The sequence below is a fragment of the Cherax quadricarinatus genome, chromosome 79 (genome assembly GCF_038502225.1).
Source record: "Cherax quadricarinatus isolate ZL_2023a chromosome 79, ASM3850222v1, whole genome shotgun sequence".
Taxonomy (NCBI): domain Eukaryota; kingdom Metazoa; phylum Arthropoda; class Malacostraca; order Decapoda; family Parastacidae; genus Cherax; species Cherax quadricarinatus.
In genome coordinates this window covers 19,056,394-19,068,900 of record NC_091370.1, presented here as the reverse complement: position 1 = coordinate 19,068,900, position 12,507 = coordinate 19,056,394, and the positions used below count along the sequence as shown (strand labels likewise).

Below are 12,507 nucleotides of genomic sequence, written 5' to 3'. Positions count from 1 at the left end.
TTTTTCAATGCACTGACCGTCTCCTAAGTTTTTCTTTTTACATGTTGTAATTTATACAGGAGTTAGTAGCTGCTTGCTCCTGGCATTATAGTTGCCTCTTACAACTCCCATGTATATAAAATATATCATAATATCAATATATCATTAATATACTATATATTGTATATAATTTTTTTCTCATACCTTTTTGTAAATGTCATTGACTGTAAATATATTGATTACGTGAAGTGGTAAACCCGTGAGCTATTCAGTGAAAGGTTTGGTACAGGCTCGGTAATCTGCCTGCTAATCGCAAACTACACTGTTTAGAATTTTATAGAAATTGACCTTGTAACCTATGCTGAGCTTTGACATTTCTTGATCCAGAAGTGAGAGTGCAGGTGGTACTGGACGGCAACTATCCCCGTCAAAGGATCTTCTTCAGAGACTCCACCAGTCAGCATGTTCAGGAGACAGTCCACATTGTAAATAGGATCCACCAGCTTGAGTATCACATCTATGCTGAGGTCAGACCATTAGAATTTAGTTTTAGTCTTTGCTAATAGTTTAGAGAGGAAATAAACCCACGATAAGTTGTAATGAATGACTGTCAATAAATAAACATTGACAACCATTCACTGTAACTTACTTTGGCTTTATTGACTACATGGCTTTAAATGGTATGAGAATAGATGTACCATGAAAATTTCTGAGGCTGTGGGATAAGACAGTAGGGTCACAGTTGGTGCTGCTGATACAAGCAAGTCATACAAGTGGTTGTTGTAAAATACCCCTCATGTTAACTCTGTGGTTACACCATTGGTTAGTCCCTGTCCATTCTTCTGTTTATTCTTGAAGAAGATTATTATTATTATTATAATCAAGGGGGAAGCACTAAACCCGGAGGATTATACAGCGCCTGGGGGGGGGGATGTGGAAGGCATTCAGGCTTAATTCGGGGAACTGGAGCACAGATCCAATTCCCTAAATCAGGAGCCCCTCACCAACATCAAGGAACCTTCCTTGAGGGGTCTTGGAGAAGAATTTTTAAACTTTCAATAAAAGTTTCTTCACTTGGCTGACAAATATTGAACTGTTGCAGCAACAATATTGTTATTTTTATTCTTCTTGATTTTCATGTTTTGTGGATTATACTCTACCTTAATTTTACTCATAAAAAATGCTCTGTTGTTGTAGATGTTCCATAACATATGACCACTATGGGTTTAGGGCACATGAATTATAGAGCAATAGGAAATACCATGAAAACTGTAGGACAGTTTGCATGGAAACTGCTGTTACATTACTATTTACATTCAAGGGAAGGAAATGTAAACCAGTATCTGGTATGTCTGCTTCCTAGTTAATTTATTCTTTAATAACCCAGTCAGATTCTCTTTGCCTTTCATTTGCAGCATCTGCCACATCGCTTCCCTATCCACCCTATCACATGCCTGTTCTAAATCCAGAAATGTGACAAAACCTTCCTTACCTTTCATCTTAGTTCACTTACATGCTTCGGTGTAAACACTTGGTCTACTCATTTTCTTCCCTTCCTAAATCCACCTTCACTTAAATGTTGGGGAAGATACATGACCGTTACAAAAAAACTCACTAAGCATATTGTCATACTGTGTGGCAGAACTTGTGTGTCATCCAGATTTACTTCCTGATCACAAACACATGTTCCTGATCAGCTTGGCTGAGATGCTTATGCTGCACTGCATGCAGCGAGCAGCACCCAACAACCTGACTGATCAAGTCATTAAACAGGGAGGTCTGGTCTGGAACTGGGCCAAGCCCCTTTTCTCAGGTTTCCTCAGTGATTTTCTTGCTTATTGAAGCCTTTAACAGGGGGTGCCTTGATGCAGGTGAAAAGCTGTTCACCCTGAGAATTAGAGCTGCCCTTCCTTGAATCACACATGATTACCTCTCATTCTCCAGGAACTATTTTGATCCCAATGGGTTGAGCACCAAACCCATGAATATAATGGTGATTTCTCCATACCTGCTTGCTTTCTGCAGGAGCTGGCCACTGAGGAGGAAGCCGTGGCCCTCGCAGGTGCAGACCTGCAGGTGAGCCTGGTGCAGGTGCACCCTCAAGAGCATGAGGATCTTCTGCCAGTGGTGGAAGTCCCACAACCTTCCCAGCAGTGGACCAGCACCACCTCTGTCAGATTCTTATGCGGTAGTGATCCCAATACTTGCGTCGCCAAGACCAACATTAGACTCACCTTGGATAACCACAGGTAAGCTGGAGAGAGTGAGGGAAGTGTGTAAGTTGGGGAGAGTAAGAGGGTGTAAACTGGGGAGAGCGAGGGGAGGGTGTAAACTGGGGAGAGCAAAAGGAGGGTGTAAGCTAGGGAGAGCAAAGGGAGGGTGTAAGTTAGGGAGAGCAAGGGAAGGGTGTTAGCTGAGAAGAGTGAGGAAAGGAAAAGTGAGGGAACCACATACAAGCTTGAAAGCTAGACAAAGACACCACAGCATCTGGGGGAAATAGATTCAACTCCAAGAAAGGGAGGACAGGTCAAGTTGCATTGACCATGAACACCTTGATTCCACTGAGACCTCCCTTGAGAGGACAATCCAAAGCGCCGTTGTTTCTCCCAATTAAAATAATAATCATGCTACTTCTACTAACAATTAGGTCACACTACACATACATATGTATACACACTCATCTGAGTTTTCTTCTATTTTCTTAATAGTTCTTGTTCTTCTTTATTTCCTCTTACCGCCATGGGAAGTGAAAAAGAATTCTTCCTTTGTCAGTCATGTATGTTGTAAGAGGCAACTAAAATGCCAGGAACAAGGGGCTAGTAACCAATCTTCTGTATAAATTAGTAAATGTAAAAAGAATCAAATTCAAAATGGGAATTGACACAGTTACTTTTTGCTGATGATACTGTGCTTATGGGAGATTCTAAAGAAAAATTGCAAAGGTTAATGGATGAGTTTGAGAATGTGTGTAAAGGTAGAAAGTTGAAAGTGAACATAGAAAAGAGTAAGGTGATGAGGGTATCAAATGATTTAGATAAAGAAAAATTGGATATCAAATTGGGGAGGAGGAGTATGGAAGAAGTGAATGTTTTCAGATACTTAGGAGTTGACGTGTCGGCGGATGGATTTATGAAGGATGAGGTTAATCATAGAATTGATGAGGGAAAAAAGGTGAGTGGTGCGTTGAGGTATATGTGGAGTCAAAAAACGTTATCTATGGAGGCAAAGAAGGGAATGTATGAAAGTATAGTAGTACCAACACTCTTATATGGATGTGAAGCTTGGGTGGTAAATGCAGCAGCGAGGAGATGGTTGGAGGCAGTGGAGATGTCCTGTCTAAGGGCAATGTGTGGTGTAAATATTATGCAGAAAATTCGGAGTGTGGAAATTAGGAGAAGGTGTGGAGTTAATAAAAGCATTAGTCAGAGGGCAGAAGAGGGGTTGTTGAGGTGGTTTGGTCATTTAGAGAGAATGGATCAAAGTAGAATGACATGGAAAGCATATAAATCTATAGGGGAAGGAAAGAGGGGTAGGGGTCGTCCTCGAAAGAGTTGGAAAGAGGGGGTAAAGGAGGTTTTGTGGGTGAGGGGCTTGGACTTCCAGCAAGCGTGCATGAGCGTGTTAGATAGGAGTGAATGGAGACGAATGATACTTGGGACCTGACGATCTGTTGGAGTGTGAGCAGGGTAATATTTAGTGAAGGGATTCAGGGAAACCGGTTATTTTCATATAGTTGGACTTGAGTCCTGGAAATGGGAAGTACAATGCCTGCACTTTAAAGGAGGGGTTTGGGATATTGGCAGTTTGGAGGGATATGTTGTGTATCTCTATACGTATATGCTTCTAAACTGTTATATTCTGAGCACCTCTGCAAAAGCAGTGATAATGTGTGAGTGTGGTGAAAGTGTTGAATGATGATGAAAGTATTTTCTTTTTGGGGATTTTCTTTCTTTTTTGGGTCACCCTGCCTCGGTGGGAGACGACCGACTTTTTAAAAAAAAAAAAAAAAAAAAAAAAAAAAAAACTTTTGTTTTTCTTTTTTAGGTCAGCCTGCCTTGGTGAGATACGGCAAGTGCATTAAAAAAAAAAGTTTCTCCATCTCCTATTTTTAACCTGGATGTTTTTTGTGTTATGTAATACTCTTATTGCCAAGAGTGCTGAGAGATCCCTTAGGTTAGTGCTCTTCATATCTCACAGCTTCCTTCATCTCTTCTGGTTTTTACTCTCTCCTTCCTTATGTCTCAGTTCCTCACATGTTGTTGGCCTCTCAGGATTATCTTTGTGGTGGGTGAGGAGACGGTAGAGGCAAGGGCGACACTCACAGTGGAAAAAAGCACAGCCTTCGAATTGACTCTGCAGGTGGAGGCACAGTATGGTCTCGTCCTGTATGAGTGCCGGGCCCTCAACACAAACATCACTTTCCACTGCACCATCAATGGCACTTGCAGTACCTCCTACAGGAGGCTCCGGCCTGGCAGCAAGGTAAAATATCCTAGCATCAGTTTCCTGGTCCTGGAATGAATTCTGTGTTGTGAAGACAGTCTCCATGAGTGTTCAGTGTGAATGACACATACAGGTTTATTAATATAAAAATAATAATTTTTCTTTGGAATTCAGAATGCTCTTGTCTATATGACTAATAGGGCTTAACATTTCCTTTCAATTATAATAATAATGTGAGATGAAAATACATACAAGTACATTCATACTTACATGTATACACTACACAAAGTTTTGCCTCAATGTCCACATCCATGAAATGGAAATATAACCCATGACCATCTGGGTCATGTAAAAATATGCATCATATATCTGAGTTTACCCTAGACACACTTCCTCTAGACAGGCCTCTCCCATAAAAATACACATACACACACACGCACAACCCCTTCAGCCTCGATTCTTGTTAAACACTCGCACACAGCTTCACCTTAACCTGCTCCTGTCTTTTTTTGATAATTCCTCCAGTTTTCATTTTCAGTTCAACATCCTGATAGTATGGAGACAAAATGTGGAGAGACTGTTGAACTACACACAGACACAGGAGGAGTCTATCCTGCAGACTGATCTGTCTGTATGGGTACTGAACCAAAGAAACCACACTGATAACCACCGCCACCTCCATCTCTTGCCCAGGGTCTCGCCTATCTTTGATCTTTCCGGGTAAGGGAAATTATTACATTCAAAAACACATACTAAACCAGAAGATAAATGGTATAAAGCTGACAAGTGGTGAAAAAGCACTAAGGCGAAGGTGTACACGAGTTCAACCTGGTGGCCATCAGGACCCCACAGGTTTTACCTCACAGTATGGCTGTGAGGTAAAACCCATAACTGGATCAAAACTGCCTCTGCTTCCTTGTCTGAGTTCATAGGTTCAAACCTATGGCATTTCATACATCTAAAAAAAAATAGTGAACCTTGTACTTTGGAATCTAATTTTGAAAGCAAGTATCGAGCCTGCCTTCATTACTTTTGAAACCAGGTATCAAGTCTGCCTTCATTACCTAGCTTTAGGTCAATAGATTATATAAAAGGAATCAATAGGAGTCTGTATGACCCCTGTGAGCTTAGCACATTCCCATGACTATTATGATAGAGTGGACTGGTAATCCACTATTATAACTATCATAATACCAAGGCTGGAACAATTCACAAATAACCCACACTTATGAGAGGAAAATTTTATGTTTTGGTTTGTCCTGGATAATTGTCAGGTCACAACTGTTGTCTTAGTGATCCAGGACAGACCAAAATGTAGTCATCATTTTTCTCTTCTAAGTGCGGTTATTTGTGAAGCATAGCTCATTGTGAACTGCCTTCAGCATTTACAGCCTCTCCTCACTTAATGACGGAGTTCTGTTCCTAAGACCACATCAGTAAATGAATTCATTGCTAAGCAAGGAGCATACTATAATGGTAGTGGGTTTGTGTCAACCATCTCTCATATTGTTTTAATGTCACCTTTGCACCATTTATAACATTTCTGGTATATTTTTAAATGTGTATACAATAGTGCACTGTATACTGTAATAAACAGAATAGAGGAAATCAGCTCTTAATATACATTAGATATGCATACTTGTCAGAGAGCCTGTCATAAGTCCGAATCGTCGGTAAACAAGTATGTCGCTAAATGAGGAGAGGCTGTACTTTGTCATGAAGCTCAAGCTTCCCACCTGCTTCATCCTGGTTCCTACTCTTATCAGACCACAACTCTGTAGTTTAGTAGGGTAGGAACCAGGTTGTTGACTTTTGTGTGTGTGCGGATGTACATATACTTGCCTAATTATGGATGAGGTGAGCAATCTCCAGCTCCTGGCTTCATCTTTAAACCAATACAGTAGGGCCCCGCTTTACAGCGTTTTGCTAATACGGACATTTGAAATTACAACCAAAACCTGTTATACAGCTCCCTACCTGACTCGTTATTATGGCCTCTGCACACCACTGTTTGTTTACATCCTCCGTGAGCTGAGCATCTCAATTATATCTGGAAACATTCCAAGATTTCAAGTTTTAAAGTTACTGCGTATTTTATATATACAGTGGTACTCCGAATTTCGGCCATAATTCATTCCAGAAGGCTGTTCGAGTGCTGCTACTGAATGAATTTGTTCCCATAAGGAATAATGTAAATTAGGTTAGTCCGTTTCAGCCCCCCAAAAATACACTTACAAAAGTCGAGTTGGGAGCTGTTCAGGGTACCACTGTACTCTGATAATTATACTCGTGTACCTGTAACTAAATAAATTTACACCCCATGCAGAAACATTAAAATCACTTACTTGTTGAAAAAAAAAAAATAATAATAATTGCTATATTTTATTTTTTTTATTAGCACACTGGCCGATTCCCACCAAGGCAGGGTGGCCCGAAAAAGAAAAACTTTCACCTTCATTCACTCCATCACTGTCTTGCCAGAAGGGTGCTTTACACTACAGTTTTTAAACTGCAACATTAACACCCCTCCTTCAGAGTGCAGGCACTGTACTTCCCATCTCCAGGACTCAAGTCCGGCCTGCCGGTTTCCCTGAATCCCTTCATAAATGTTACTTTGCTCACACTCCAACAGCACGTCAAGTATTAAAAACCATTTGTCTCCATTCACTCCTATCAAACACGCTCACGCATGCCTGCTGGAAGTCCAAGCCCCTCGCACACAAAACCTCCTTTACCCCCTCCCTCCAACCCTTCCTAGGCCGACCCCTACCCCGCCTTCCTTCCACTACAGACTGATACACTCTTGAAGTTATTCTGTTTCGCTCCATTCTCTCTACATGTCCGAACCACCTCAACAACCCTTCCTCAGCCCTCTGGACAACAGTTTTGCTAATCCCGCACCTCCTCCTAACTTCCAAACTACGAATTCTGTGCATTATATTCACACCACACATTGCCCTCAGACATGACATCTCCACTGCCTCCAGCCTTCTCCTCGCTGCAACATTCATCACCCATGCTTCACACCCATATAAGAGCGTTGGTAAAACTATACTCTCATACATTCCCCTCTTTGCCTCCAAGGACAAAGTTCTCTGTCTCCACAGACTCCTAAGTGCACCACTCACTCTTTTTCCCTCATCAATTCTATGATTCACCTCATCTTTCATAGACCCATCCGCTGACACGTCCACTCCCAAATATCTGAATACGTTCACCTCCTCCATACTCTCTCCCTCCAATCTGATATTCAATCTTTCATCACCTAATCTTTTTGTTATCCTCATAACCTTACTCTTTCCTGTATTCACCTTTAATTTTCTTCTTTTGCACACCCTACCAAATTCATCCACCAATCTCTGCAGCTTCTCTTCAGAATCTCCCAAGAGCACAGTGTCATCAGCAAAGAGCAGCTGTGACAACTCCCACCCTGTGTGTGATTCTTTATCTTTTAACTCCACGCCTCTTGCCAAGACCCTCGCATTTACTTCTCTTACAACCCCATCTATAAATATATTAAACAACCACGGTGACATCACACATCCTTGTCTAAGGCCTACTTTTACTGGGAAAAAATTTCCCTCTTTTCTACATACTCTAACTTGAGCCTCACTATCCTCATAAAAACTCTTCACTGCTTTCAGTAACCTACCTCCTACACCATACACTTGCAACATCTGCCACATTGCCCCCCTATCCACCCTGTCATACGCCTTTTCCAAATCCATAAATGCCACAAAGACCTCTTTAGCCTTATCTAAATACTGTTCACTTATATGTTTCACTGTAAACACCTGGTCCACACACCCCCTACCTTTCCTAAAGCCTCCTTGTTCATCTGCTATCCTATTCTCCGTCTTACTCTTAATTCTTTCAATTATAACTCTACCATACACTTTACCAGGTACACTCAACAGACTTATCCCCCTATAATTTTTGCACTCTCTTTTATCCCCTTTGCCTTTATACAAAGGAACTATGCATGCTCTCTGCCAATCCCTAGGTACCTTACCCTCTTCCATACATTTATTAAATAATTGCACCAACCACTCCAAAACTATATCCCCACCTGCTTTTAACATTTCTATCTTTATCCCATCAATCCCGGCTGCCTTACCCCCTTTCATTTTACCTACTGCCTCACGAACTTCCCCCACACTCACAACTGGCTCTTCCTCACTCCTACAAGATGTTATTCCTCCTTGCCCTATACACGAAATCACAGCTTCCCTATCTTCATCAACATTTAACAATTCCTCAAAATATTCCCTCCATCTTCCCAATACCTCTAACTCTCCATTTAATAACTCTCCTCTCCTATTTTTAACTGACAAATCCATTTGTTCTCTAGGCTTCCTTAACTTGTTAATCTCACTCCAAAACTTTTTCTTATTTTCAACAAAATTTGTTGATAACAGCTCACCCACTCTCTCATTTGCTCTCTTTTTACATTGCTTCACCACTCTCTTAACCTCTCTCTTTTTCTCCATATACTCTTCCCTCCTTGCATCACTTCTACTTTGTAAAAACTTCTCATATGCTAACTTTTTCTCCCTTACTACTCTCTTTACATCATCATTCCACCAATCGCTCCTCTTCCCTCCTGCACCCACTTTCCTGTAACCACAAACTTCTGCTGAACACTCTAACACAACATTTTTAAACCTACCCCATTCCTCTTCGACCCCATTGCCTATGCTCTCATTAGCCCATCTATCCTCCAATAGCTGTTTATATCTTACCCTAACTGCCTCCTCTTTTAGTTTATAAACCTTCACCTCTCTCTTCCCTGATGCTTCTATTCTCCTTGTATCCCATCTACCTTTTACTCTCAGTGTAGCTACAACTAGAAAGTGATCTGATATATCTGTGGCCCCTCGATAAACATGTACATCCTGAAGTCTACTCAACAGTCTTTTATCTACCAATACATAATCCAACAAACTACTGTCATTTCGCCCTACATCATATCGTGTATACTTATTTATCCTCTTTTTCTTAAAATATGTATTACCTATAACTAAACCCCTTTCTATACAAAGTTCAATCAAAGGGCTCCCATTATCATTTACACCTGGCACCCCAAACTTACCTACCACACCCTCTCTAAAAGTTTCTCCTACTTTAGCATTCAGGTCCCCTACCACAATTACTCTCTCACTTGGTTCAAAGGCTCCTATACATTCACTTAACATCTCCCAAAATCTCTCTCTCTCCTCTGCATTCCTCTCTTCTCCAGGTGCATACACGCTTATTATGACCCACTTCTCGCATCCAACCTTTACTTTAATCCACATAATTCTCGAATTTACACATTCATATTCTCTTTTCTCCTTCCATAACTGATCATTTAACATTACTGCTACCCCTTCCTTTGCTCTAACTCTCTCAGATACTCCAGATTTAATCCCATTTATTTCCCCCCACTGAAACTCTCCTACCCCCTTCAGCTTTGTTTCGCTTAGAGCCAGGACATCCAACTTCTTTTCATTCATAACATCAGCAATCATCTGTTTCTTGTCATCTGCACTACATCCACGCACATTTAAACAACCCAGTCTTATAAAGTTTTTCTTCTTCTCTTTTTTAGTAAATGTATACAGGAGAAGGGGTTACTAGCCCATTGCTCCCGGCATTTTAGTCGCCTCATACGACACGCATGGCTTACGGAGGAAAGATTCTTTTCCACTTCCCCATGGACAATAGAAGAAATAAAAAAGAACAAGAGCTATTTAGAATAAGGAGAAAAACCTAGATGTATGTATATATATATATGCATGTGCGTGTCTGTGAAGTGTGACCAAAGTGTAAGTAGGAGTAGCAAGATATCCCTGTTATCTAGCGTGTTTATGAGACAGAAAAAGAAAAACCAGCAATCCTACCATCATGCAAAACAGTTACAGGTTTTTGTTTCACAGTCATCTGGCAGGACGGTAGTACTTCCCTGGGTGGTTGCTGTCTACCAACCTACTACCTAAACACTTACAAAAGCACTCACAAAAATACACTTACATAACTGTTCGAGTTGGGAGCTGTACGAAACTCAGGGTACCACTGTACTCTGATAATTATACTCGTGTACCTGTAACTAAATAAATTTACACACTGTGCTGACATGCAGATACACATTAAAATCACTAAGAGTGGGAGATGGCCGACTTGTTGAAAAAAAAAAAATAATAATAATTGCTATAGGGCACTTTAAATTTGTCATAGTACGTATTTCATGTAGGTGTGGTAGCCAGGGCAAGCTACCATACCTGCCACCTGACTTCCTACAATAAATACTACTCGCCTCTCACCCTTCATTAAGATTACACATATTTTAAGATAAGTAATGAGCATATGTGTATTTTACTTTTTTATTGTTTTTAATGCCTAGTTTTATTGCTAACTTAATATATGTTAATGTAAACTTGTTATCTGACATTTATAAGTGGAAAAAAAAAAGGGCGTTCTGCTTTATGGTGGTAGCGTGGAACCTAACCTGCCGTATAAGTGGGGCCCTACTATAATGCACTTACGTAATGCTACCCATGCCCCTTTAGTTTGTTATTTATAAATTATAATGTGTGTGTATGGTGAATCACAATCAGTTCCTCACCTAGATTGATCCTCTCCCTTACCTCACACTGCAGATTCATTTTATTTTAATCAAAGAGAAGCGCTAAAATTATACAGAGTACATAGCACCTTGGGGGAATGAAAGGTAATCAGGTTTGGTTAAAGGAGGACTGGATAAATCCAGTTCTTTAGATCAAAAACTTCAGACTAGAAATGTCTTTGTATGCCTCATTGGCTAAGTTCATGTCCCTTCCTCATTCTGGTCTCTTTCCTTACAAGCCTTCAAGGAGGAAGGAGGGGTCTCTTGATGCTAGCAACTGGTTCTTTGTTTAAGGAATTGGCTACCATATTGGGTGAAACCTGATGACCCACCATACCCCAGGTGCCAAATAACCCTTAGGGATTAGAACTTCCTTGTAAATATAATAATTCTAGTGTAGTAGATAGAGTTCAGGTCATGTAGCTCATCACCTCTGTCTTGCTGTGTGTGTAGGGAGAGTCAGCCAGAGTCTCTGAGTGTCATCACCTTCGGGATACCTGTGGAGGCACTGCAGGGGAACACTACCATCTACCCAAGGTACACTACTGCTGCTGCTTGCTTATACCAGCTAAGTGAACACTGTAGTATAAGACCAGTGTTGCTGTGAACACTGGGATTATTTATTGGTGCTACTGCTTCTGTTAATACTAATACTGTTACTATTACTACTACTGTTATATCTGCCTCCCATGGCAGTACACAACCCTGCCTTCCTTGTTGGTGTTTTTATTGTAACTTTTATTACTGATAGTAATGTTATTAATGCCTCCTTGCTTCTAATACCCCCTTATTAAATAGAGGTTAAGGTAGCCACACAAAGTGGTGTATTACAATTGTGATAATAAATATTGGGTTTGTCTTGTTGATGTATCAGGGAGAACAATGAGACTGAAGCAACAATAACACACACCTACACTCTCATCAACCTTGGCCTCATCTCACTCATCCATACTCAGGTGAGTAACCAAGGTGTGTGTATCATTACTCATGTGATATCCTCATTGATTCAATGGGTCATATGGCTTTAGCACATCCTTGTGAATAAATTGATTTACAGTTTTACCCCTGCTCTAAATCCTTCACCCATCAGCTATTCCTCTTTCAGATAGAGATTCATTGGCCACTAAGGAACAGGACAGATGGGGTGCAGTTCTTCCTGTTGAAGATGCCAAGGGTGACAGTGCCACCAGGAGCTACATTAGAGTGCCACAATACCTCTGAGGCACTGCCTACAGGAAATGCATTAGGTCAACCTGTTGACCAGATGGTGTCCTGTCATACCTTCGAATGTTACATTCACAGGTATTATTTTCACACGGGAGTCCCAATCTATATAGGTATAATTAGACTTAAAGCCTGTTGACTGCAGGAGGGTCATTAACCCTTTGACTGCCGCGGCCGTATATATACGTCTTACGAGGTACCGTGTTTGACGTATATATACTCATAAATTCTAGCAGCTTCAAATCAAGCAGGAGAAA

At 40.8% G+C, this 12,507-nt stretch overlaps 1 protein-coding gene across 1 annotated transcript in view; it reads left to right on the top strand.

The window, feature by feature from the left end:
• LOC128702732 (integrin alpha-5-like) overlaps window positions 1-12,507 on the top strand; it is a 64,322-nt gene that overhangs the window by 38,662 nt on the left and 13,153 nt on the right. The window contains exons 14-20 of the mRNA XM_070102024.1: window positions 367-506; window positions 2,005-2,228; window positions 4,251-4,461; window positions 4,961-5,142; window positions 11,480-11,563; window positions 11,901-11,982; window positions 12,132-12,328. Of these exons, the coding sequence (XP_069958125.1) occupies window positions 367-506; window positions 2,005-2,228; window positions 4,251-4,461; window positions 4,961-5,142; window positions 11,480-11,563; window positions 11,901-11,982; window positions 12,132-12,328 (1,120 nt within the window). The remainder of the gene's footprint in view (window positions 1-366; window positions 507-2,004; window positions 2,229-4,250; window positions 4,462-4,960; window positions 5,143-11,479; window positions 11,564-11,900; window positions 11,983-12,131; window positions 12,329-12,507) is intronic.